We start from the raw sequence: 27594 nt of genomic DNA, 5'->3' as shown, positions 1-27594 counted from the left end.
ACCTGCCTCCAATACCATAATCGTGTTTTTCTCTCCTACCTTCTCCCAAGGTAAGGCTACATTGAGTTACTGCCCATAGGATGGAATTACAGGTCTGAATCGGAGACAAAGGTTCTTTATGCTGTGTCTGGTCATTAATTAGCTGCTGGAAACTTCGAGACAGGGCCATTAGCATGCTCATAAACCTTTTATTTTAAATGTTTTCGCTTAGCCACGATGCTGATGTGACTCTCCTTGTAAACTGGACGTAGGACATTTGTTTCTTAACATTTCTGAGGCTCATTAACTACTCCATCCCAGCGGCTCATTAACTAGCCCATTAGGGATTTCACTTCATTCAGGCAGAAGCCTCCACTTGCCCTCACAGAGCCTTTGAGGGCGCCTAATTGGGAATGGTGTGAGGCTCGCTGCAAGGCTGGGGAGAGAGCGGGGCTTTGTCAGGTCTCCCCAGAGGCCGGAGCAGCGGCGGAGGCGTGCGCTCACCTACCTGCTATTCTCCCAATGGGCATGGCGTGCTCCTCGGGCGGGGAGACAGACACCATGATGTGGTTCATGTACGCCAGGTCTTCCCGATGCGAGAGGTTGATGGGCTTCCCTTCCCTATGCAGCCCGTCCTCGGAGAGCCTGGACTGTTTGAAATCCACGGAGTGCCGGGGGTTCAGGATCAAAGGGTGCATGATGGGGCTGGGCATCAGCTGGATGACGCGGGTGCTCTCCTGCCGGGGGCTCGATGGCTTCTGGTGGGGCTCGGAGGACGGCGGGCAGTGGTTATTCTCCATGGGAGACACTGACAGGGGGTAGGACTCCTGGTGGTTGTTCTCCTGGTGGAGCCTCGGCCCCTGGGCCCTCTCGGCCGGGGAGAGGCGGCGGATCATGTTGTCCAGGGGGGACCGGAGGGGCCGCTGCTCGGGGTCGGGAGAAGGCCGGTGATTGGCTGTGACAGGCGATCTAGAACGGTGCAACAGTTCAATGGTGGGGGGGTTGTGGTGCACGTTCTCCACTGGTGGCCTTGGGGTCCTCTGGACACAATTATCTGTGGAGCAGAGGGAGAGACAATCACTGACCTTGCTGCAGTTCTAAAGGTAGGGAACAGTGAGTGGAGCCCGGGCGTGTGCCGGGCAGACCTTTCGTCCCTGGAGAGCGGAGTGTCTTTTCCACTGCTTAAAAAAACAATTGAAGTGCACATACTTGAAATTCTTTTCCTACACTAGACAGGCTAAGAATGTCTACAAGCATTCCATTAATCACTTACTAGTGGCTTATAAACACAAGGAAGCCAAACTCGGGTTCTTTAGCTTTTTGTTACTTGACTCTTCGACGTGGCTTTTGGGGTCCTTAAGGGTTTCTTTCTAGATGCTTTCACTGACTTATATTTTCATAACTAAATTTGTATGTTCCCTACCTCTGGGACCTTGTTATTGGTGTTAATGATTTTATCCTTGGTACTGGATTATATTGTTTAGATGTGTAACATTCCTAAGCAGGAGATGCTAATACCAGGACTCCTATTTTACGGGTGGCGAAACGGAGGCATAAAGAAATTAAGCAACTCACTCAAAGACACACAGCCAGTGAGGGAGTGAGACCCAGACTCCAGTAAGATTCTAGAATCTAGATATCCATTACGATATCTGCCACTTTGCTATATATAGAAACCAAGGGGGAAAGTTATAGCAAAACCTGCTTTAAGCATGGACAGTGGGCCTAATTTACAGACTGCCAACCTTGTACTTGAAGGAAGATTTAGGATCACTTTGTTTCTGAGTGCAGACACCCTACAAATACTCAGAGACGGGCAGAGGTAAGTAAGGTCAAGGAGGGAAGGACCCCTGCAACAGTGCCTCCGGCCCATCCCACCTGAACTTTCAAGCTGGTTATATCTGAACGGACACAACGTCGGCAATGTACACAGCCCAGCAACAGAAGCAGTTCTGTGGGCTGGGCTGAGGGGGACCGGTATACATGTGGCTTTAAGAGTCCCTGCTTACGGGGAGGGAGGACGAAAACCTGCCTACAAAAATGGCGCTATCTACGGTGCCTCCCACTCATGTTCACGAGGTTTCTCTGGCTGTTCCCAGAGCTGTCTCAACAAAAGGATGCACACGCTTTCAGGTCCTTGTTCTGGTCAAAGATTTGTCCATGATTCTAAGTAAAGCAAGTCAAAGATCCCTCCCTTTGTCCCTTATGACAGTATCTATACGAAGACCATATAAAGGGGATCTAGGAAACTGACAGCGTTAGTAAACAGAGTCTGAGCTCCTAGTGTCTCAGAGCATTAACAGGATTAACAGAAAAATAAGGACTCCTCTAGACCTCGGTTACATGAGACAGTGAACAAAAAGAATGCTGTTCACAATCACTAAATAGCATCAACTTGAAGGCAAAGGGTTTATTTTGTAACTACTGTGTAACCTGCTGCTGTGAATTTAAAAGTGCTTACTTGTTAGAATAGCTATCAATGGGAGACGGGCTTAATAAATGATACTATAATCTAAACGATGGAGGCTCAGGCAGGTATAAAATGGAATGAGGAGTGTCTTACTATTCTGCTAAGGACTGGTCTCCAGGTTCTATGATTAGTTATGCAAAGCCATGTGAAGTATTTTCGTATGCTACTACCTTTCTATGATAAAGGAGAAGGGAATTCCAGGTTCCCGAATGACAGAGTGGCTTGAATGAAATCAACCTTCCTACATACGGACATGATGGAATCTGGATACAACACATTTACAAAAGTTATTTGAAGGTACTGGAGAAAACTGAAGGGCATTTTACTCTTGAAAGAAGAGAAGTGCACAAGTGAGATCCAAATTTACATAGCCCTGAGGGTCCTCCCCAGTCCCTGTAGCAAGGTGCAGCTGGAAAATGAACTGGAAGTTGTATAATCTGTCCGGGAATAGAGGATGGGGCTACTAGGATGGCAAAAAATTGAGAAAGCAAATCCTACAAAGGGGAGAGCCTCAGGGGGATTAGCCACTAAACTGGCACATAAAGTTCCCTCAAACCCCTAACCTGTGCTCCTGTGTGTGCAGGGGCACCTCTAAGGAGCTCAGTGAAAAGCAACAGCTGTATGGCTGCAAGATAAGAGCAGGGATGTCAGCTACTGGCCACTGTCTGTACTGGAGACAGAATTCAGAATTTGAGCCCCAGCAACAAAGGCTCTGTAACACCTCAGGCTGTTTATTACCCCAGAACAGCCACACCTCAGGAGTAAAGACTAGGACCAGGACAAAGGGATTTGCCTGAGGGCTCTAAGCAAAACTGAAATAGATCTGCGCTAACCAAATGTATGACCAAGTCTCTACAAACTCAAAGTGACTGGCTAGTCATTTACCTGCTAGAGCAAAAATCAATATTCTTCAGAGGAATATAACATAATCTAGAGTCTTTACAATGTATCATCTATAATATCCAGTATTCAATAAGGATTTCTGGGACATGTGGAAAAAACAGAAAAATGTCACCCAAAATCAAGAAGAAAGGCAGTCAACAGAAACAGACTCTGAGAGCATCTAGATGTTGGTATTAGGAAAAAAGAACCTTAAAGTAGCTATTAGAAGTAAGTGTAAGCACTCGAAGGAAATGATGGTCATGATGATATATAACAGATGGAGACTGTCAGAAGAGAAATGGAAACTTAAGAAGAAGATTCTAGTACTGAAAAACACAATATCTGAAAGGTTGGACTGGATATACTTAGCAGATTGGAGATGACAGAAGGAAGGGTTAGTAAATTTGAAGACACATCAATAAAAATTAGAAACAAATAAACAAACAGATCCTCAGTGACCTGTGGAACAATATTAAATGGTCTAATGGACATGTAATTGGAATCCAAGTAGAGAACAGAAAGAATGGGACCAACCCCCAAAACTCCAAACCTGAATAATGACCAAATGGTCCCCAAATTTGGTAACAACAACAACAACAACAGGAAACTTAAAGATCCAAGGTGCTCAGCAAATACCACGCAGGATAAATACAAAAGCTACATCTAGGCATTCCATCATAGTTAAACTGCTGAAAAGCAAAGATAAAGAGAAAATCCCACAACCAGTGGGGGATAAAGGATACACCATGTACACAGGAAAAGTTATACTAATTATGGCTAACTTCTTTTTTAAACACCCAGAGAGTGTGTGCAAGAATGTACACAAGAAAAAATATGGATGGAGACCCAGAGACTGAAAGAGACTTAAGACACATCAATCATCTGCAATGTATAGACCCTTGTTTGGATTCTGATTCAAGGAAACTGAAAAAAACACATATGAGATAGTTGGATACTGAAGAACCGTTAGTTTTCAGTTGATATAATGGCTTTGTGATTACGATTTTATAAAGGGTCCTTCTCTTTTCAGACCTGTACTGATACATTTATAGATGAAATCGTGTATCTGGAATTTTCTTTAAATTAATTCGGGATGGTGAAGCAGAGAGTAGGTGGGGCATAGAGGAAACGAGACTGGTCATGAGTTGATCATTGAAGCTGGTCATGGGTACATGGTGGCTCATTGAATAATTCTCTCTAGTTTTGCATAAGTTTGATCTTTTCCACTATAAAAAGTGTTTCTTTTTCTTTTTTTAAGTACTTAGTCAACCTTGCAAGGATACAGGTTGGGATAACAAGTACTAAATTCTTCACTTTAACCCAAATGCAAATAAATGCTTATAGGGTACTTAACTGATTAGGCCCACCGTTGTTTTAACGGCTGAGATGATTAGCATAATAGAAATGACCTGCTATCTTTTGGGGATGAGGCAAGTTTTCTTTTCATAGCTAATACGGACCTCGATTTGGCTGTCCCACGAAATGAATTTCTCTCTTCTCTGTCACAGAACATGATCATGATAAGCAACTACTTAAGACAGTTGCATTCTGAAGTTTCGTGCATTTTCTTCTCAATGCCACTTACAGAATAGCTCCCTTTACTTAAAAGCTTATTAAGGTTTAAAAATACTTAAGGATGATGAAGACCATGTACTGAAAACTCCTATTTCCTGAATTCATTTCCTGTCTTACAAATTTCAAAACAGACATAGGCGTTGGCCAGGAGTCTGGTCACCTGCAGGCTCTCTTTGATGTCTTGGGCTTCGAGTCTCAGTGGATGGGTGTGCACTCGGGGCAAGCCTTAGGAAGTCTGGGTAGCCTCTGAGAGGAAGAATTTTCATGCCAAGGGTAAAAGAGGAACTGATGTAATGTCCTGGAGAGATTTCACTCTCTGTTCCTGCCCAGATCTTTGGGAACAATGGAGGAGGGAGACAGTGCCTGGATAATCCAACTCAGATCTTACTTTTGACTCAGGGTCCAGGCAGGAACAGGACTTGGAGGAGCTTGATTTATTTATTTCTCTGCAGACACCACTCAAAGAGGAAGTACTTGATGAAGTTGATAACATTAATGGTAGAGAACTGGATCCAAGGGTATTTAATTCCAGGCTCCTGGTGGTCTGGGCACAACCACTGTCAAGGCTGAAAGGGCTGCAATGAGACCTTCCAAGCTTTGTTTCAGTTTGCAAAGCATGCGCCCACGTACGGAGTAGGCTCTGACGTTCCTACCCTGCTGCCCCTGTTATTATAAGTTGGCAGCAGGGTGTGGAAACTTATGAGACCAGAGCCGGCAGGCAGAGAAGCTCCGGACACAGGAAATGCACTGAGCGGACAGTGGGTGCATTAAATCCCCCAGATGTAGGAGTCTTCTGTCTAAAACAAGAAGATTTTTTTGGTCTGGCCTTGATGTCTGGGTTTGTTCTTGGTGAATTGCCCAGCCGGAGAGCTGGGAAATTATCCACATTGCCCTCGGTCTGAAGGTCTTGATATGGGAGGGAAATGCGCAAGAAAGAGGGAGGGAAAGCCACACGTTAATTAGTCAGTGTGGGCATGGAGGGAAGGGGGGCTAAGACCAAGGACTGGTAGGGAACCCATTCTGGTTGAAAGTGTTTTCTAATCCCAAACCTTTCTCTTTGTGGACCTCTTTCAGATACAAATACTCCCTTCACGCCACCAAACAGCCCCAAATAAATTAGGGCTTTAAGTGTGAGGATTACAAAAAAAGGTCTGATTTCTTTTCTTACCTTCCTTTTACTTAGTAGAAAAGTGTCTATTTAAAAGTCATCCAAATTTGACCCAATTTAATCAGGTCACAAATAATGAATAGCTAGTAAACTTAGAGCAAACCAACAAAAACTGCCTCTGGTTAAAGTCGTGGGTTTTAAGTAGGAAATTTCCAGGGACGAGCAAAGCCTCAAGCTTCTAACTCACAGAGAAGGATCACATTTCTGAGGATCACATTTCCACCACCTCGCTTTCCCTAAGGCCATGGATGGTGACAAGAGAAGTTAGTCAGGGAGATGCAAATCAAGAGGCCCAGCAGGTAACTTACTCATCAGCCTCAGTCCACTGTGTTCCACATTCTTCTAGAAGGAACCACCTCCCAGCATGAATTTGTAAAAGATTAGTGGGAACCACAAATGATATAAAGAACTGTAGAGATTAAATACTCTGGGCCTTCAGGTGCAATTCAAACCAGATTTCCTACACACCTGTAGGTTCTGTCACCCCCTATTATGGGGTGAATTGTGCTACTGCCTCACTCCACACCCCTCAATTCATATGCTGAAGTCTCAACCCCCTAGTACTTCAGAATGTGACCTTATTTAGAAATAGGCATATTGCAAATGTCATTACTTAGGACCAGGTCATATTAGAATAGGGTGGGCCCCTAATCCGATATGACTGGTGTCCTTACTTAAAGGAGAATTTGGACACATAGACAGGCATAGATTGTATGACTGGAAGGGCAGTGTTTTGCCACACAGTGATTACAATATATGTGTTGAACCATAGAACTTTCAGTGATGCCAACCATAGTTCAAGCAGTGCCTTGGATGCAGTATATGCAAAGACGAAGAAGTGGTCCTTGCTCTCAAGGATAGCGTAGTCTAATGGAGAAGGCAGACACATAAAAAAACACAAGAAAAGGCTAAAGGTGCTGAAGTAAGAGTCAGTCACAGGGAGCATGCCGTGTGAAGATGAAGGCGAGATCTACCAGTCAAGAACACCAAAGACGCCTAGCAAACCACCGGAAGCTAGGAGAGGGGCCCCGAACAGATTCTCCCTCCCAGCCCTCAGAAGGAACGGACCCCGCCCTTACCTTGATCTTGGACTTCCAACCTCCGCAACTGTGAGACAATACATTTCTGTGGTTTAAGCCCCCCAGTTTGTGGCACTTCTGTTATGCCGCCCTAGCACCTAATACACCCCCCACCCCATTTCCAGGAGGTTCCACTGAGACTCTCCACTGACCCTGGCCTGCCCATTCAGCCCATTCACTTCAGCACGTTGCCACTGTCACTGAGCGCCCTGGTAGACGCCCGAGTTTGCAGGGTCGGATTCACAGGTGTGTGAACTCCCAGTTTCAGAAGCGCCTGCTGAGAGGGGCTGAAAGACAAAACGGGTGACTTGCAGGACTCTGGGGCTTAATCTGTATTCCTGGGGTGGGGGGACAGCCTCCCAACTGGCTAGCCTCCGCCAGCGGCTCAGTCCGGAGAGCACAGAAGCAAGTCTGCCTGGCCTCGGTCTCAATGGGGCCTGAGACCCAGGCGGCACAAGAGAAGTGAATGAAGACATCAAGGGGTCAGATTTCAAATGAGCCAATTAGACCTGTGGGGGTAAACCTTGTGAATCATGTATAGGGAGGGGGTCAGCGTGGCAGAGAGAGCTGGAGAGGGGAAAGAGCAAGGTAACAGAGGGCTTCCTGCTCTGGAGGTGAACCCAAACTGCCCCAGGCCCCTTATCTCAAAGGGCTCAGATAGCACTTCCCCAGGGCTAACAGGAAGTTTCTTGAAAACTTCCTGGCTACCTGGGGAGAGTTAGTCATACATATTAGGGATCTCTGGAGCTAAAAATTCTGGCTTAAAGGAGCCAGCGAGCCCCGGGCTAAGGGCAGCCCCCACAGGACTGGAGGAAGCCAGAGGAGGCAGGGAAGTGAGTGGGTCTTCCCTGCAGTACACTGCTGGCCCCCAAGGATGAAAAGAGGCTCTAGACACCACCTCAGGGCCTCCACACTTTCCCATCACAGTCAAATGCCGCATCTGCATCCGGGGACAAGGGTCAGAGGGTAAAAGGTCATGCTGTCCCAGACTCTGAAATACAGGAAGCAAAGCAGGAAGAAGAGGCCCTAGGGAGGCACAGAGGAGTGAGACGAGAGTAGAAGGAGGAAGCACGGGGAAGAGGCGGTCCCTGGTGCCCTGCGGACAACGGGAAGTCAAGATTGGGGCCTGGTCTTCCTCTGCTGGAACCTTGTTATCTCCAGCCAGATCCAAGAATCCCAGAATTGAAAGGGGGCACAAAAGGTTAATCTTCTAGTTCTTACATGTGAGAGGAGACAGATGGAAGATTAACAGGTCCCAAAGGGGTCATGGCGGGCCCACCATGGGCCAGGTACTACGAGGTAACAAAGCACAAACACTGCTCCTTTTCAAAATGGGCTGTGCCCTGAGAGCAACTGAGGTTGGCACTTTCAATGTGTTTTCCCACCGAATGTAACAAAGGGGGCCTGGTTCGTCCATGAAGGAGGTCTGGTGTCATGGCATGGGTAGGCAGCAGGCCCTTCCGACGTCCCGGATGCACAAACATGGTGTCTGCACAAAGTGCATGTGGTCACAATAACGGGAGTAGTTAGGAACACTGGGATTGGCGGTAAGAAAGAAAACCGACCACTGCACCATACACACTACTGAACTATATGCAAGCTTAAAAATGGCAAAGATGGTACGTGTTATGTGTATTATCACAATTCAAGAAGGAAAAAACCCCAACCAGTGGTAAGAGATATCAAATAACGATAATGAGTAACACCGACTGAGTGCTTGCTATGTGATAGTTGTTGTTCTAAGGTATTAACCTGATTCTTTCTTATACCAATCACATTCAATAGGTACTGACATTATCCTTCTCTTCTGTGCGCAAACGGAGACACAAGGATGTTAAGTAACTTGCCTAAAGTCACAGCGCCAGTGAATGGGGGAGCTGGGGTTAGAGCCCAGATGGCTGGGATCCAGAGCGTGCACGTGTGTGCATGCACACACACACAACATTATGCTCTCTGGTTCCATCATGCATCACAGGATTAACATCGATGTCAAGCCTCAGCCAATGGCCTCCCTGACAGCTTTTTTTTTTTTTAAAGATTTATTTATTTGACACAGAATGAGAGAGAGAGAGAGAGGCAGAGCACACAAAAGCAGGCAGAGCGGCAGGCAGAGGGAAAGGGAGCAGCAGGCTCCCGCTGAGCAGAGAATCCTACATGGGGCTCGATCCTAGGACCCTGGAATCGTAACCTGAGCTGAAGGCAGACACTTAAATGACTGAGGCGCCCGTCCTTGACACTTTAATTGTCAACATGATCCTAGCAAGACTAGAGAATCAGGGAAGTTTATACGACAACCAGGAACAGGATGGCTGGATCAGCTGCAAACTTCATCTATTCTGGGGCCTCTTCAGCAGCTATACTGAGGGACCAGCCCCGGAGGAGTGACCAGCACCCAGGGGCTGGCTCCCAAGGGGGATGAGAGCCAGGGCTTCTGCTCTCAGAGGCCAGTGCCAGATTCTGAACTCACATTTTTCATGGGCTGGGGGATTTTCTTCATGCTAAGTCCATTCATTCTGGGGTAGTCAAAGATCTACAGTGGGTTAAATCAGTCCAAATCAGCATGAGTTTTTGACACCCTGACTTGCAGACATATTGCGGCGTCTCCAAAGTTACCGCTGATGGGGCACCTGGGTGGCTCAGTTGGTTACGCGTCCGACTCTTGTTTCGCCTCAGGTCATGATCTTGGGGTTGGGAGATCGAGCCCTGTGTGGGGCTCCACGCTCAGTGCAGAGTCTGCTTGAGATTCTCTCTCTCCTTCTGCTCCTCCCCTGTGCGAGCACTCTCTCTCTCTCTCAAACACATTAATAAAATCTTTAAAAAAAGCTATCTTTGACTTGTTTGTTGGTTTAGATTTGGCAGTTTCAAGTACCATGAGGCAGAAAAATTATTAACAGGTTTGCTGGCATCTGCCACCCTGTACCATGGTCAGGGGACCTGGCTTGGCCTCCTAATCTCCCCAAGTCTACTCACTGCTCCATCTTCTCTCCCATTTTCAGTGTGTTTGCACACAACACATGAACAAAAAAGTTATTTTGGTCGGCTCACCCATGCTGAAATGGAATGAACACAGGCACGAGAGCTAAGTGGACCCATAGCTAAGTCTCAGTTTTGCTACTTGGTAGCCGTGTGATCTGGAGGCTCTCAGCCTCTGTCTCCTCATCCGTAAAGTGGGGAGAACATTACCTTCTTTACAGGGTAGTTGTGAAGATGAAATGATTTGGACACGTAAGAGCTTAGACCAGGGCCTGGCACACAATACATGTTAGCTATTATTTTGTTCCTATGAAGCAGATTCATATGCCTCATCTTCTTTAATTATCTCATTAAAATTGTGTAAGATTTCCTTCCTCCGAAGCAGTCTTTGGGCACCTGGATTTGGCAGTAGAGGGGGCTGGGGGTGGAGGGGAAACATTTCCCTCAATAAAGCAATCACATAAATGAAAACCTTTGGGCTATCACAGAATGTATGCCACCCTCCTCACTCCCCAAAAAGGAATGACTTCTCTCTATTCTCTGAGCCGTTACCATGTACTGGTTGCAGGGAGAACAGAGGTCAACCATTTCAACACTTGAAAGTTCTATCATTTGTGATTTCCATGTCCAGCTAGTGACACAGAGCTGCCCCTGAGGTCTTCAAAGTGTGTCTACTGTTGCAGAAACAATCACAGCACTGCATGTGTGAATATTTTCAAATTAAAGTGATTAAAAACCACTTTCCACTCTCTTAGATAGATAGGACATAGGAGAGGGTGGGACTAGAAAGTTGGAATTATACAATTTCACAGGGGTCATGGGATGAAAACATATGATAAACACAACTCTTGTTCCTTCTCTCTACAGACTTGGGCCTGTCCAGTCTGACCTGGGTAACTCCATGGAGCTGGCCCCGTTTGGGGACTAGCTCAACTGGAAACATATTTTATTTTACTCAATGAGCTTTTAGGGAATCAGTATCAAGTAGTTTTAATACCAGTAGGGCTACTGGCGATCGAATATATACTTAGGGACAAAGCCCTTCTTGTAATTATTCCATAGGAGCCAGAAGTGACTGATTTTAGAACCTGAGGTGTCAAAAAAAGTTGATATTATAAATGTGAGTGACAAAATATATTTATTTTATCATCATTTGCTGATCTGAAATTTCTTTTTTTTTTTTAAATTTATTTATATATTTGGCAGAGAGAGAGAGCACAAGCAGGGGGGGCAGCAGGCAGAGGGAGAGGGAGAAGTAGGCTTCCCACCGAGCAGGGAGTCCGATGTGGGGCTCAATCCCGGAACCCTGGGATCACGACCCGAGCCAAAGGCTGACAGATGCTTAACTGACTGAGCCACCCAGGTGCCCCTGATCTGAAATTTCTAAAGATGTTTTACCTCCTGGTTTTGGGGAAAGAAACAGTATCATTTTTTTGTTTTGTCTCCTTCCTACATAACTACCTACCTAACATCTAACTCATTCATATTATGCAGATAAAATGAGTCACAACAATCAAAGAAAAGCAATCCACTTGAACTGAGGCTTTCGGTCATGAGATAAGGGGAAGGTGCCACTCTTGGTTTGACCACTAAGAGGGGTAATGTAACCAGCAGTTCCTGGTAAGGTGAGACAAGGGAGGACAGAAGAGATGTTGAACTGATTCTCAGCAACACCAAGTAAGACACACTTTCGATTTTCTGGATTTTAGTTGCCTAAGGCCCTGACGGGAGAGAATGCGTCTTATTCACTTTCCCATCACCCAGGGAGACCCAGACTTTGGAGGGAATGAAGGACTTGAGAGTGTAGGAGATCTGAGAACATTCAGTCTAACCCCTGTCTCACAACTGGGGGAACTGAGGGCCAGAGAAGAGAAACTCTGCCCTTAAGCTTTGTTCTGGCAGAATAGAGGACTCGAGCCTGGGTTCCTGACTTCCAAATCCCATCCTTTAAAAGATTTGATTGAAGTTGACCATGCGTGCCAGGTGGTCTGGGGTGATCATGCTTTGTGCCTGTTGCCTGGCATACCTGCTGGAGGAGTCCTGTTTCCCTGTCACAGTGGCTCGGCATGGGTGAGAGATTACAAGGCTGCCTTCATTGTAGAATACTGCAGTCTCTTCTCATAAGTAAATAAGGGAAGAGGGTGGCCATGCTGGTTCTCCTAGACTTGGGCGGTCATCAGAGGACTGCTTTGCCCCAGGCACAACGCAATTTCAGAATAGCCCACCATATGGAGAGAACAACTGTTTACAAATGCAGGGTAACTGGAATTCCTGAGATTGCCCACCTCTCCCCTCAGAGCCTGGAGGGGAGCCTCTGAACTGTAACACCAACTCCCTGGCTCCTGGCACTGCCCAGCTGCCAGCGAGGACAGCGAGATTTCAATGTCATGCACTCACACGGGATGTCTGTGGGGAACTGCTGCTAGATTCAACAAGATATGTTTGTGCTGTGATCTCAACTCCCATTGTGAAATGGTGAATGTCTGAACTGGTTAAGTCGGCGGCAGTGATGAGGTGCAGTCACGGGGAGGGGGTAAATGAAGCTTTGTCTTTGCACTTCACTGTGCACGCCTCACTGTGCCAGGCTGTTCAGGGGCCGCGTCCGTTCTCTTCTGGAATGTTCCTGTTCTCTTTCCTGTCATATGATCTCTGTGTCAGGTCAGTGGCAACATACTTGTACAAAGGACTGTGCCCCAGTTATGTGAAACAGACCACGGGGGATAGAATATTCGATATGGAGAATCTCGCTTTACAGATTTGTTTTTTTCAGCACCAGATCTTTCTCCACGTTAACAGATGTCCATATTAGTGTTTTGCCATTCACAAGGAAGTGCGGCGGCATTAATTCTAGAGACCAATCACGTGGAGCCGGATATTTTGTCTTTTTGGTGGAGAAAAGGGAACGAGGTAGGAGGTGTTTGGAGGTAGGGAACTTGTACTGGCTGATTCCCCTCTCTGGAGGGTCCCCTTGTCACCCATGGCGGTCGGGGGGCAGGCAGCCTGTGCGCGTATCACCTCCATGCCTTGCACAGCTCTTCTCAGCTGACACCATCTGACAAAGACCTAAACTTCCCTTCGCGCGTGTCCACCTGTACACCTGAGAGAACGCGCCGTGTCTAAACAGGCCTGTTCCCTCAGGTCTTGATTCCTGGCTGATGGCTTTAAGGAATGGTCTCTGAGAACACTCTACTTTTAAGAGTTGGTTCTGAAGCAAAGCTCACTGGTCCACAGGGTGATGAAGCCCTTGACCTTGGTCTCATTAGCTCCATCCTTTTACCTATGGAGTCACCACCACCGACATCATAACACTCGAGAGCATAGCTCATTACGGCACACGGAGCAGCACATCTGTATTTACTTGGTCTAAGAGTAGCTCTAAGAGTAAGCCCTGCTTTCTCTATTGATTAGCTCCTGCAAATGAGAACAACAATGAACACCTACTCTTGTGTCAATTCAAGGTGGAAGGATTTGCGGTGAGAGACCATAAGCTTCCAATCACGTTTGGGAATAAAAAGAGGAATAGGAATTCCAAATGGGACTTTTTTTTTTTTTTTTTTTTTTAAATAATGAGCGCAAGAGAGACAGACAGGAGGTGTGGGGGGTGGAAAGCCCATCACACACCTTTTGTATCCAAGGAGGCTTGCTAGGTAATATGATTCTTGCCTTAATGTCAAGCTTCAGTAAACCCACCTCCTCTTCTCTGGAATAGCTGTTGGCTATTATGCAAGCCGGAAATGTACATGGCAGGAAGAGTCAAAGAACAGAGAAACCGAATTGGGGGGGAGAAGGGGGGGGAAGCTGCTAAATTAAGCAAGGGTAAAGCCGGGGGAAGAAAGGATGAGAGAAACAGGGAGCAGGCAAGAGCCACTCCCGTTTATTCTCCATCACGAAAGCAAGGGGGCCTGCTGTGAGACACTTGGCATGAGGAAGGGACGGCGGTCGCCTGGAGTCAGGCTCGCTTTTGTGAAGTGTTAATTAAGAAAACAAATAACTTCTTATTTTTTAATTTGCCAACAACAAAACAAAAAAATACGAGCCCTGCTCTTGAGGAGGCTCAATTAATTTAAGGAAATACCCCAAGGAACTGGGGTTGGAGGCCCTGAGTGATCCAGTCGTAAGAAAAAGGACAAGTTGAAAAGCAATACTTTGTGTCCCCATGTCTGTTGTCTGACCGATCTGCATGCACATGGACATCACGCTCCTCAGAGGCACCATGCATCGCTGTTCAACGGAATCACACACCAAGCCAGATTTTAATAACCTAGGTCTGCACCCAAACACCTGCTTTGGAACGATGTCCAACGCCACAGTTCAATTCTGGGATTTTTTTTTTTCTGTTTCCTACCAATGATTTTAGGACTGCTGGGGCTTACCAGAGAAGAGCAGCCCCGGGCACGTCTGAAGGAGGCACTTATGCTGAGCACGTTGCAAGAAACCACCTTTGGTGCACAAAGGAGGAACTCCTGGTCCACCCGAGTTCACAGGGTTTGAGTCTGTCTTGTTCCCCTAGCTTTTATTACCCTCTCCTCACAAATTTTCAAAGACCCCCATTACTCTCCTTTGTCAAAGCCCTCTCCATTCTGGGTCCAATACAACCTCCTTGGACTAGCTCTGCAAAAGCAAAATGTTGATCATTGTTGAAATGGGGTAATGGCTCATGGAGGTTTATTTACTTCATTCTGTCTATTTGGGAGAAATCTCTATTGTCTGACATGTTCCAGAACAAAAGGTTGTGGGGAGGGAGATAAGCCTTATAACCCAGGTCATCTAATGGCTCTCTTGTTCCAGGGATTTACTCCATCCTACCTATTCTCTCTTCCAGGAGGGTTCCCCACTTCATCCTTGCTTACCAGGATTCTGCTGGACCATCAAGGAAGCCTCCAGAATCACCTGCTTTATGAGGCTGACCCTGATGCTCGCGCCTGGATATAATTCCACCCCCCCCGCCCCCTCTTTATGGTGCCTACTCTTACAGCTATGCTTTAATAGTCATCCACGTTTCTCATTTCTTTAAGAGACTGGAGAGAACCAAGAGTACGTCTCATTCATCTTGGCGTTTCTCTCAGTGTCTTCTATATGGCGAACACTCAATACGTGTTTGTTCAATGACAGACAAATCACGCGCATAACAACAACTTATCAAGGAAACAGTGACACCTTTTGGACTGTCTAAACCTCACGCAAGGAAAGAAAAGCCTCCTCTGGTACCTTCTTCATGGTTCTGATGCAGGATGACTTCTGGCTGTGTGTGTATAGAGTTTCCAGGATGGAAGAACGGTGAAAAAAGAATCCGAGGTTTTCTCTGCTTCAGAATATGCTGAAGGAGTTCATAGAGCACATCACCTGGAAAGAAAAAGGAAAGAGAACTACAGCAATGGGAATATTCGACTCTAGGGGCGGCACTGGACTAAGTACGTAATGGCGAGCCAGGTATGTATGCCACCTGCCCCCATAGAGCACACAGGGAAAACTCAGAGGGTTGGAGCCACGTGACCGTTGTTTCAGTGGACTTTTTACGTTGTGCAAATAATATACGAAAAAGTTTAAAAAGTGCCCAAAACGAGAAAAAAAACAAAAATCACCTATAATCCTATCACTAAGAGGAAGAAGTCCTATCCCTACTATCTATGGTTTTATCAGGCTTGTGCTAGCTTCGTATCTCACTTTTACCCTCCACATTACTGAACTGCTCCACTAGCTACAAAATGAGAGCCCATTACAGGGATGCACCAGACTTTATTGGACATTTCAACGATTCCAATTTATTGCTATTATTCTTGTGAAAGATATTCTTTTCATATCTCTCTTTGCTTGCATTTCAGATTAACCAAAAAAGGATTATGAAGTCATTAAGTATGAAAATTTTTAATGTTTCACTGGCAAAAAATAGATTCTTCATAGAGATCTTCCAATGGAAAAAAATTGCCTTTCGAACCCACCCTAATCCCAGGTAGGAAGAGAATGAGGATAAAAAAAAATGCACAAGTCCGGTGAGAGGTGCTAACTATTGGAGATACCCTCTAAAGAACTCTGGCACATTCTGGAATGCTTACCTCCTTTAAAAATACACACAGGCATTGCTTCAAGGCTCTACAGTCTCTAATCACCTCTAGATGTCAGTGCCTTGCGGAGGATGGTGGGGGCTTCTGAGGGAGGGCCCTCTGTTCTGATATATTTGGTATTTAAAGTGTCCACTGAGTAGTTAATTAGCAAAAAAACAAAAAAGATACCAAAAAAAAAAAAAACCAAACCAAACCCCAAAACAAAAAAAAAAACCACCAAAAAAACCAAAACCACAAAAAAGCCCCCCCAAACCTGTCATGGTCTTGTTCCATCCCTTTGGCTTAGATCCAAGTTCAAAAATGCAGGTGGGTGCTCAAAACCCCTTTGGGATGGATGATTAATCTTTAAAATACCACAGGCTTCTGACTGTCCCCCTATGCCCTTCCATGTACAGATACGCAGTCAACAAATGTACCAAACAATGGGCTTTTGTCTCTAATTTTAGCCATTTTTAACAGATACTTTAATTAACAACTTAATTTAACTGCATATTTTGGGCTATTGCTAAATTATTTTTTTTTCTTTTAAATTCTTCTGAACCTGAGAAACGCTCTGTATTAATTTCTCTCTTTCTGCAAGCCATTTGTACCAAATAAAGTTCGAGGATATTCTGTTCTAAGTGATTCGTGAAGTGCCTGTGTCTTTGCTTTGACTTTGTTCCTTCCTCTACCTTTGAGTTTGGGTGGTTATTAATATTATGTAGGGACACTATTTACTATTAGGATTCAATAAAGCAAAGACTTTAGAGAGGTGAAGACAAGCGTGCCATTTGGGCATTTCCTGATAATGACATGGGCGAGAGGACGCAGAGGTGTTCTGCACCAGCCTTGGAAGAATGTTCTGTGGAAGGTAGGAGCGGGGCACACACGGGTGCGCTTTTTGAGCTGGGAAAGCTTGGAGCACATCTAATCTGAACCGAGTAGTCATGGTAATGTCGTCTCTGATGAGAGGAGGATACAGAGCCTGAAATACAGTCCTATTTTAATGATTCATATTTTAATCGCTTACAAAAATAAGTCCCTAATCAACACTTTGTTTCTTTTGGTGTAGTGTAATGTCTTCCTGAACTTTCCTTAATTTCCATGGCCTCACACCCGCTGGGTTTTATCCTGTGGGTTTGAGCAATGCTTTATTTCAGTAGTACGCAGAAAGAGAAAACGCAACACTGAAAAATGTGTTCCTGATGATTAGTATTACTAAAAAAAATGGCCAGTAATTAGTGTATCCATTTTGGAAGAGGAGGCCAGGAAATATAAATTTAGTGTCTGTGAGGGTGTTCAACTTTGCTCGCTCAGAGAGGCAGGCTGATGTGGCGGGGAAGGCACACACTTGCAGATGCCGGCTCCTCTGTACCCCATGACCTTGAACAAGTCCCTGAACTTCCCTGAAAAATGCAAATGACATCTCCCTTCCCAGTCTGCTGTGAGGGTTCGACCAGGGGGGTATGGCCAAGCACCCAGAGCAGGTGTGCGTGCTGCACGTGTTACATGCCGACCTCTCATCAGAGGGTCGCTCCTGGGGCTCCAGAAACTGTTTTTGTGACCCCCGCTATCCCCGCCACCATCACTGTTCTTACTGATATTACTACAGTGGTGTAGGACAGACCTGTAGCCCCTTAAGGCAGTCTCTCAAGGAGAACAAAGAAGGAGTGTCTGGGTCATGCTCATTGTTCTGTTACCCCTGCAGAAAGGGCAAAGGTTAATGGAGTCCATTCACCCACCTTGGCTTCTCTGGACCCCTCCCGCTGAGCACCGCCCCCCCCCCCCCCCCCCCCCNCCGCCTGGTGGGCAGGCCCACAGAAGGGCTGACAAGTCCTCCGCCCCAGACTCTCCCAGCCTTCTGTGCTGGCTCTCTTTGCCTCTCATTCCAAAGCTGGCAAAGGCAGCCAGGCAGAGAAGGTTCCTGTCTCTGTGCAAGAGAAAGCAGGGGAGGGGTGAATCAAGGGCAACTCTGCCAGTTCCTTAGCTATACCACACGCCCGTGATGAGAACTAGTGAGATAACTAGTGAGATAACACCTGGGATGGTTGGCTAATGGGCGCGAGCATGGGCCAAAGGTCCCACGTTCCAAGCCAGGAAAAAACTGAATTCGAAGACTGTCGAGGATGGCCATAGATGGATCAGTCCATTCACAGACATGTTTCCTCAGCAACCAGGGGCTCAGTTGGGGAATGTGGCTGGCTCAGCACAAATGCATCAGTACTACGGGGAGAAACCAACTTACGGTGCATAGCCTGGGTACATGTGGTTGGCAGCCCGATAATAGCTTGGAATCTTAGAAAGGATTCTAGAGGTTACTTAGATCGACTCGAACTTGTGTTCAGCAGAAGTCCCCTGCCTCCCCTTCCCCTGCCAAGAAGTAACTTTGGCTGAGCACTTCCAGGGATGGGCGGCCGGCCACAAACATAAGCAAACCATTTTTGGACAGCTCTAGTTGATAGAAAGTTCTTCTGTTGAGTTGGAACCTGGCCTCCCCTGCAAACTTGTGTACCTCAGTTCCTAGTTTTGGCTCTGGAACAACAACAGAACATGTGTCTCGTCTACAACAGTTTTCTAAATAAATAAGGACGGGCCCCCCCCATCCTCTCCCATCTCTACTGCCTCCTATTCCCTCCAACACCCAGCCTGTTCTCCTGCCACACTATAAAAATGTTCATATATACACAGAAGATCACATCTAAAAAGTAGTATTAACAAGAAGATCTCTGGAATAAAAAGAGATTTGAAGTTGTATTTATTTGTCTGCTGAAAATAAAAAGCACGAGCCATAGCACTGTATATCTAACTTTGCTAATGACCGCTGGCTTGAATTCAAAAGGGACTTGTCAAAAAATTCTTGGCCCATCTGATTCATGATAAATTTTCTGTTTTCCCAGAAAAGCAATACCTAAGGCTAACTGTAAAAGGCGCTTCTATGGTACGAAGCAATGGCACCAAGGCTCCTGTTTAAGGGACAAGAGCTATTGTTGGTTTCTCTGTACACCTTCACACACACATACATGGGTCACGTTTACACATGTGCGTACCGAGGTGGAGCTGCTGTGAAGCTAGTGGGGTGCAGGGCTTTCACCCGCATGGGCTCCTGGGAGGAACCCTAAAACTAGTAGTGCCCCCAAATTAGAAGCTTCAGGCCCCATAAAACCTAGAGATTCCCCTGGGTGCGTGAGCACACGTGACACGTGTTGTCCGTGCTTGTAGGCACACGCACAGGGATGCACGTACACACACACAACACAGAAACCCACAGACTAAACACACATGCAATTCTGTAGTGGTGATTGTGATGTGAAAAGCCAGGCATCCACTCAGAGAATATGAAATTCTTTTATTTTATTTGTAATTTGTTTCCAATGGATAGGAGAGTGAACAAACCTGCCGCAAGTTGCCTTCTCAATGTTTCTAGGGTCTGAAGACTGAGAACGGAAAGATGCTGTTTGGGGGGTTAAGGTTTCTTTCCTTTTGAGGGAAGAGCCTGGGCTCTGGGGCAAGAGGTCCCAGGTCCCCCTGGGTCCTCTATATGTCAGCTGCATGCCCTCAGGCAAATATTCTTTCTCTGTGAGGCTTAACTCCACGCTTAGTGAAACACTCTTTTGTCTCAGATGAGAATAATGCCTCAGACTTCTCAGGGCTGATACGAAGATCAGCTGAGATGATAAGAACAAGCACCAGCCCCACGTCTGCGATAATGTGGGCTCACTAGATGGCACCCCTTGTGATCTGGTAATTATTCACAGACGTGTCTCAAAAAATCTGGAAACCATTTGCTTTGCTTCAACACTTTTGTATTTAAAGCGCCTATACAAGTTTCATGAAGTCACATTCATATGTATTGAAGATGTGTTTTCCCACTTGACATCATTTCACATAGACTTTTCTAGTTCAGTCTCTCTCTCTCTCTCCTAGTTCTCAGTTGTATCTTCAACCTCTTTCTATGGGATTCTTCCCTTTAGCATTTAAGCACTGTCCAGTTTCTCCTGTTTTCTACACATACACACACCCCTCGTCCCCATTTTCCCCTCCAGGTACTGCTCCTGGTTCTCTGGTCCCAGCATGGCCAAGCTCGGCTGAGGAGCTGTCCAACTCTGCTCTTGCCACTTCCCTCCCCTTCTACTGCTCACCTCCTCGTGGTCAAACCAGAGGGCAATGGTTGGTACTTGGGGACTCTGCCTTTCAGCAACATTCATCAGCAGCGCTCACTATCTGCCTCCTCCTAGAACATTTCACGGCTTCAGACGTTCCTACCTCTCCTGGTTTTCTTTCCACCTGCTCCAACCCTGCAACAGTAAGGCTCCCCAGGCTCTCACTAGTCTTTCTCCCCGGTAATCTTATCTACTCCCATGGCCCCCATCAGCCCATCGGTGCTAAATCTACTCCAGCCAGGCATTTCTTCTCAACTCCAGAACCTTCAGTTACTTCCTAGATACTTCCCTCTTGAATGACATACAGACACCACACATTTAATGTGTTGAATGTAAAAGACTTTACAACCCACATGCTGTTTCCTAGTACGGTGAATGCCCAGTTGCTCAGGCCAGAAGCCCAGGAGTCATACTTCATTAACTCCTCTCTTTCTCTTGTCCAACATCTAATCAGTCACTGAGGCTTTCAGACCCTGACTTCTAAATACTCCTGGAGTCATCTCCTCCTCCCTGCTTATCCGATCTTCCTTCAGGGCACCACCATTATTCCTGAATGCCAGCCAAGCCAACTGCCCACATCCACTCTTCACCTTTGCACTTTGTCATGCCAATCTCTGCTTAAAACGCTGAATGGGGGAGGGGGGCGCCTGGGTGGTTCAGCCGTTAAGTGTCTGCCTTCGGCTCAGGTCATGATCCCAGGGTCCTGGGATCGAGCCCCGCATCGGGCTCCCTGCTTGGCAGGAAGCCTGCTTCTCCCTCTTCCATTCCCCTTGCTTGTGTTCCCTCTCTCGCTCTCTCTGTCAAATATATAAATAAAATCTTAAAAACAAAAACAAAAACACTGAATGGCTTCTACCTGTCTTTAAAATAACCTTTAGGGCCCTGAACATGACCTGCAAGGCCCTGTAGAATCTATGAAAGAAATAATAAGTGGCTCGATGAATCGTTGTAAAGCCACAGGATATTCCTTTATATTTACATTCTCTAAGTCTGTTTAGCAAACCCCATACTGTGAGTGGCTTGGGCATTTACAGTTTTTATAATTATAAACAGGACTGCTAAGGGCATCTTTTCCTCCCTACTGCTGGACTGTGTCCTTGGGATATCTTCTTCAGATGGTATTATCAGTGGAAGAGCCTGATCACTTTTAAGGTTCTTATGCCTTCCCTGTTCTGCAAAAGGCTGGGACCCACACACAGTGTCACCTACAGGCCTACCCAGAGCCCCTCTCCCGGGGTTTCACAACGTTTAACTTCTCGAGTTCAGTAGTCTGAATGCAGGATTTTAACATTCCTAAAATTTGCATTTTTCAGGTGATGATTTACTATGTACATATCCTCATGTGAAGATTATCTGAAGTAACACTTTCTTAAATTTGCAAACCGTTCTCTTTCCTCTTTCTCTCTCTCTCTTCTGTTTTTATTCAGAGATTTTAGTTTCCTTTTGACCAATTTGTTAAAAAAATTAAAAAAGTGCAAGGGTGGAAGAGATACATTTCAGATTTGTCATCAAATTCTCTCTGCTGGGTCCTTTCTGCCCATGGAAGATGTTGAGGATGAAGTCCAAAGCCTCGGGTCATTCGGTTTCAGTGTAAATTCAGTGAGAATGCCACTGTGGGCACTGGCCCAGGGAGGTCCCCCTGGTGCCCATGACAGGCCCCTCTCATCAAGGGACTGCCTGGTTTTCCAACTCTGTTCGACCTTATTTTCTGAAAATTCCATTCAGTCCATTTTTGCAGGCTGATTAAATGACAGGCCTTTTTATTAAATACAGAGTGCCTCTGTAACCATAAACATAAGCTAGTCTTTCACTTAGGAACAAGTATTTGGGATTTCGTTTGATATCTATGTCTTAGGCACAGAGATCCTGAGAAAAAGGGAGCCGGTTGTGGGAAAATCTGAATATCGTCTTTAAGACAAGAAAAAATCAGGAAAGAGATACTGTTAAGACAACTTCCTTTAGCTGGATGCAGAACATGAAGAGATATTACAGATGAACAAAAAAATAAGCTTCTGTGGAAATACAAATATTGTAAAATGAGTGTATGCTTTATTAAAGGAAGTGCTGTATGTTTTACACATTATAATATCACGCCATACGGCAGAGGGATCGGTCATCACCACCATTTCACAAATGGGAAAAGCGAAGTGCTAAGAAATTAAATGACCTTTCTGTAATTAACCCATCTAAGCATTTCTCTGATGTCTGTACACTTTTTTTTTTTTTTTTTGCTCTGTTCATAGAAAGAGAAGAAAGAGCCAACCCTGGGTGTCTCAATCAAGGGTCATGCCTACTACAACTCCCACACTTCAGGACTATAATTCCCCTCTGTGACCCATCCCCTCAGATTCTGCGACTTGATTCTAAAATAGCCAGTTGACCCAGCCACTCAACCCAGCAAATGCACCTACCATTGCTTAACAGAAATGAATAAGCAAGTTGGTCCAAGGAGGAACTTTATGAAGATAAAGATCAGCATTTTCCGTTTAACCTTGAAAGGGAATTTTACTATATTTGAAGGTCATAAGCAAAGCATATTTCCAAAAACAAAGGTTTTGGTGTGTTGGAGAGAGAAGAGATAATTCACAACATCACATTCTGGTATGTTAAATGACTGATTTACTTAGTAAACCCATCATACATTTTTTGCTGCGTTGAACTGAAGGAACTTTGAAACTAGGCTTATTTTCCATTTTTTAGCATCAACAGAGAGACTAACATGAATTAAATTGAAGATGACTTGTGGTTTTTGTTGCTGTTGTTCTTATAAAAAATGCATATATAAATCCACCCCACCTTGATGTCTTACAATGACTGACTCTAAACAAGAGTGAATATCAACGCTAACTTGTCTGTTCCTTCTTATCCATATGTTTTCTCAAGTCTCAAAGTGGTCAAATGATCAAACACTCCTTTGACCTTAAATCATCCCAGACTATTTAAGGAAGCAAAGAGTAGCTCAAAGAGTAGGTAAAATTATCCTGTAAAGGCACAATTTTATAAAGTTACAGTTCCTTTACATTTACTCTCTAGCTTTGCAAATGTTATAAATTCACTATCTTATATCCTCTAACTGGGAGGATATTCCGAAGAAAATATCCCATTTATCTTCAGCCTTAAAATCTTCCGTTTGGAGATAATATAATTACGTAAAGCACATCGTGCATGTTCCCTGCTCTATTCTAGTAGTTGAAAATGGACAAGTCTTGTTCTGGAAATGGACGAGATAAGTGCAGTTTGTCAAATTGGCCAGAGAACGTGGAGTTCAGAGAGGCTACCATATTTGGACTTAAGACGCATTAACATTTCAGGTAATTATAATTCACTGGGTCCCGTTCCCTCCTCTCTACATTTGAAATGAGTTGTGTTGAGCAGAATGTTATTTCCATATACAGAGAGCATAATTCTGGGTGAGGCCAGGCAGGAAACAAGGCTGGGAGGAAGCTATAAACATCCATTCATGGTGACGGGGCAACCAGATACTTTTGTTTTATTCCAGCAGCCCCATGACTACTGCGAAGCTGCTGCTGATTCATCTTTGGCAGCAAAAAAAGATTCAAAGAAAGACAGAAAAAAAATGGGTAAAGTATGAGTTTTACAAGGCATAGAGGTTGAAGGGGATCAGAGTATTTATTCATTGCCTATGGGGTAGGAGGTCCATGCTGAACACTGTTTCATGCTTGAAATAGAGCTGAACTGTCAAGAGTGGAAGGGAGCTCAGGATCCATATGGTAAAAATCCCATTTTATGGAGGAGGAAAATAGGGGCCAATGAAGTACTGTGACCTGCAGAGGAGTCATGCAGAGAACCCGGGCCTTGGGAGAGCTACTACATCAAATGCTAACCCAGAAAGCCCATGTCAGGAGAAACACTGGCAAATGTGACATCTGAGAGCTAAGGAAGATTTTCTATCCATACCTTGTATCTACCTAAGGAGAATGCCGGCAGGTCGATCGTGCCTTCATTACCCTGCTACGTGGGTGGGGTAGCACATAGTTCTACTGACCTTTTTCCTAATGAGAATGTCTTCCTAACGTCTTCTTAGCTCTGTTTCCAAACCCTCTGACAACAGCCCTCTGTTTTGTGGCAAGTTTTCTTGCAGCCCCTACTGGCAGGTAGCACTTCGAAATTCTGGCCACAGCTTTCTGGTTGATCCCTTAATTAAATCACCCACAGGATACATTTCTCTTTATTGCCAGCTCAATGTAATGGGGATAATGCTCCCATCTACTGTTGCTAGCTCTGGCCTGGCTCTGGCCTCAGAATTCCAGTTGCAGAAGAGGACACGTCTTTTGGGATGTGATGGTGTCACTTGGCTAAAATGAGTCTTAGCGCTTCCTAGACACGAGCTCCTCATCTTAGCTCACCATTCTGGGCCTGAAGTACTATGATTTTACTCTCATTGATCTCGTTCTGGATTTCAACGTCTCCAATGAGGACTGTAGCAAGAACATTCTAACTAGGTCTCCTGTTTTTAGGGACCCTATGAGTCCACCCTCTGGCACCGATGGCCAAGGTCTGCTCCAAAGGGAGAGCTCCAAGATCTATTCTTCTCCTGATCAAAACCTGTCAGTGGTTGCCCACTACCTGCAAAATAAAATCCAAACTTCCTAACCTGGGCTTTAAGGGACTCATGTGTTGGGTCACAACTCAATCAATATTTGTTGAGTGCCAACTGGAGACAAGTCAGCCTAACAAGACACAGCCCCTTGTCCAAAGGAGCTTCCTATCACACATAACATGGCGTGTGTGTGTGTGTGTGTGTGTGTGTGTGTGTGTGTGTGTGTAGCCACGCCAGAATCAGGGTATGCTCTGTGATAAGAGGAACAGCATCTAACCCAGGCTGAGGCGGGAAGAGGTGGAGGAGAGGAAGGCAGGGCAAAGTTAGGGAAGCAGGGATGGGAATCGGGAAAAGCTTTCCTGAAAAAGGTCAGTAGAACTTCAAATATGAAAAGGCAATCAGAGTCGGGCAGGGGTGATGGGTGAGGATGGACAGTGTTTCAAACAGTGTTTTCAAACAGAGGATCGAATTTGCATGGCCTTATCTCGGAACTCCATCTCCACACCAATTGACCTACAGTTCCTCTTTAGCACCTTTCATTCCTCCGCCTTGGTTGCCTTTCCAAGCTTTCAAAATCTGGCTCCATGACCATACCCTGGAGCTTTTGTTTGACAACCCAGCCAGAAATCACCCCTGCTATCCCTGAACCTCCCTAGCCCATACTTCTGTACCTCGAGCATGGAGGGGCTCGGTAAATACTCACCAAACGAATTTCTACTGCCACTTAACGGGGGTCTAAGCACCTCATGACCAGCCCAATGTACTGGCTTCATCTGGCCTCCCACCTCCTGCCTCTTCCCTTCATCAGATGGGCTATTTCACCATCATCCAAATACACTAAGCTAACGCTGCTCCAGTGACCTGGAATGTTCTTCTCAGTTCCACATCCCATCCTTTGTGCCCCACACCAACTCTACTCCTTCTTTCATAAACCCCATCCTACCCTGTCCTCTCTCCTCTCCAGCTTCATTTTGCCATTAGGTTCAATGCAATCGTCTCTAACAGAACCACGGGATCCTGTCCATCTTCCACATGGCCCATTCTGGCAGAGACCTGACAAAATGGCAAGGGACGACTGGGAAGCTGCTGCCTATCTTTGCTTTCAGCCTTGAGCAGAGAGAATCTGGTTTCTAAGTAAAGTGGACAGAGGTCACCAGGGAGAAAAATAAATCAGCAACAAAAAGGAGTATCTGAGATATAACAAGGGGGTTGCTTATAGACTCACAGAGGAAAGCTGGGCTAAGGGCTAAGTCAAATCCCACCAAAACACATCACTGTGTCTTCCCTTGTTTGCCTGACATGAATGGTTTTTCTAGAACACACTAAAAAGTTAAGAGCTCCTTTCCTCCAGAGAGGTGACTTTGCCCCTTTGAGTACACCTTTGTGTTTTCACGAGAACAGACAAGGTAAGTATTTTTGCATTAAGTTAAAAGGAACTATTTAGTTTCCTTTTAGGTTAGTTTCATTTACATATATGGTTGCTCTAGTTTTCTTATTCTGAGACTACAGAAAGAATCAACGATTTGAGACAAAATGTTTCAGGTGTGTCTGCCTCCATTCTTTTGTAGAACCTTAAAAATGATCTGTTTTTCAAAGATAATAAACTTTCAAGTTTCAATAACATCTCTACTTCTGGGGGAAACTTCCCTTTATCATTTCCTCATATAAACGGTCTGCTGCAATTGGGAAAAGCAGGGGAGATACTGTTCTATATCCTTATCTCACCCCCTGTGATGGTGATGCTTCCTCATGACGGTTAGTTTATTAACTTCTGGCAGGCCTCCAGGAGTAAATAAGGGTTGAACGTCGCTGGAACTATGCCAAGACCTTATGCAGGATCTTTGCCCTTTGGCAAGACAAAGAGAGTCTCTCCCGGACAAGTCACATCAAAATTGGCCACGATGAGACTCGAGAGGATGGCCTGTTGGTATTTGAATTAACTGGCCCCTCAAGAGGCATAAACCCCAGACTGAAGGTCCCCTTTCACATATGGAGTTCCCAAATAACTATCTGCTAATACCCATAATGTTTAAGAAATGAAATTAGAAAGTATAATTGAAGTCTTACCTAAAGTCAGCAACACACTCTGCAGGTACAAAAGCTCTTTACCGAATCGAATCTTCCCATGGAGTCTTAGGAGCCCTTATTTTGACAAAACTGCCTAGTTAGATGAACCGAGAAGTTTTCCATGTGTACTTTTCAGGATCTCTATAAGCTACAAGATGCAATACTTCACAGTTCAGTGCTGCAAAGGGAGTCACCTGAAGCCCTCTGAGTTTATTTCTAAGCTTGCCTTAGCCCCTGGGATCTCCACCTCTTCCCCTCCTTACCTCCTGTTCCCTCAAGTCTCTTCTTCCCACTCCATCTACCTTATCAGGGCTCATGCCCCTTCCTCTTCTGTCTTTGGTTTTCACTGAGCAGTTCACCACCTGTACTTACTCCTAAGCATCTTTCAAATGTTTCCGAATCAGGAGCAAGGCAGAGTGAAAGAGCTGGAATTCATTTTCTTCTTGATTTCATGGCCACAACTAGATCCCTTAAGCTTCAGTGTCTGTAGGTCCTAAGTGGGTTCCTTCTCCCAACCTTCAAAGTTTCCCCTTGACCTGGAAACTCTTCCTCTTTTCCCCTCAAACTGACTTATGTCAGCAAGATCTTTCCTCTCTTAAGCTTAGGTCATTGTTGTTGTGCTCCTGGTGGCCTACTGTG

At 45.4% G+C, this 27594-nt stretch overlaps 1 protein-coding gene across 2 annotated transcripts in view; it reads right to left on the bottom strand.

Annotated features, from left to right (window-relative positions):
* ETV6 (ETS variant transcription factor 6) overlaps nt 1-27594 on the bottom strand; it is a 141773-nt gene that overhangs the window by 18594 nt on the left and 95585 nt on the right. For both annotated transcript variants that reach the window (XM_034645140.1, XM_034645139.1), the window contains 2 exons: nt 15335-15469; nt 488-1033 (listed from right to left, as the gene is read on the bottom strand). In XM_034645140.1, coding sequence (XP_034501031.1) covers nt 488-1033; nt 15335-15469 — 681 coding nt within the window. The remainder of the gene's footprint in view (nt 1-487; nt 1034-15334; nt 15470-27594) is intronic.

This window comes from Ailuropoda melanoleuca, chromosome 16, assembly GCF_002007445.2.
Source record: "Ailuropoda melanoleuca isolate Jingjing chromosome 16, ASM200744v2, whole genome shotgun sequence".
In the NCBI taxonomy this organism is placed as follows: Eukaryota; Metazoa; Chordata; class Mammalia; order Carnivora; family Ursidae; genus Ailuropoda; species Ailuropoda melanoleuca.
This window is presented reverse-complemented; position numbering and strand designations above follow the sequence as displayed.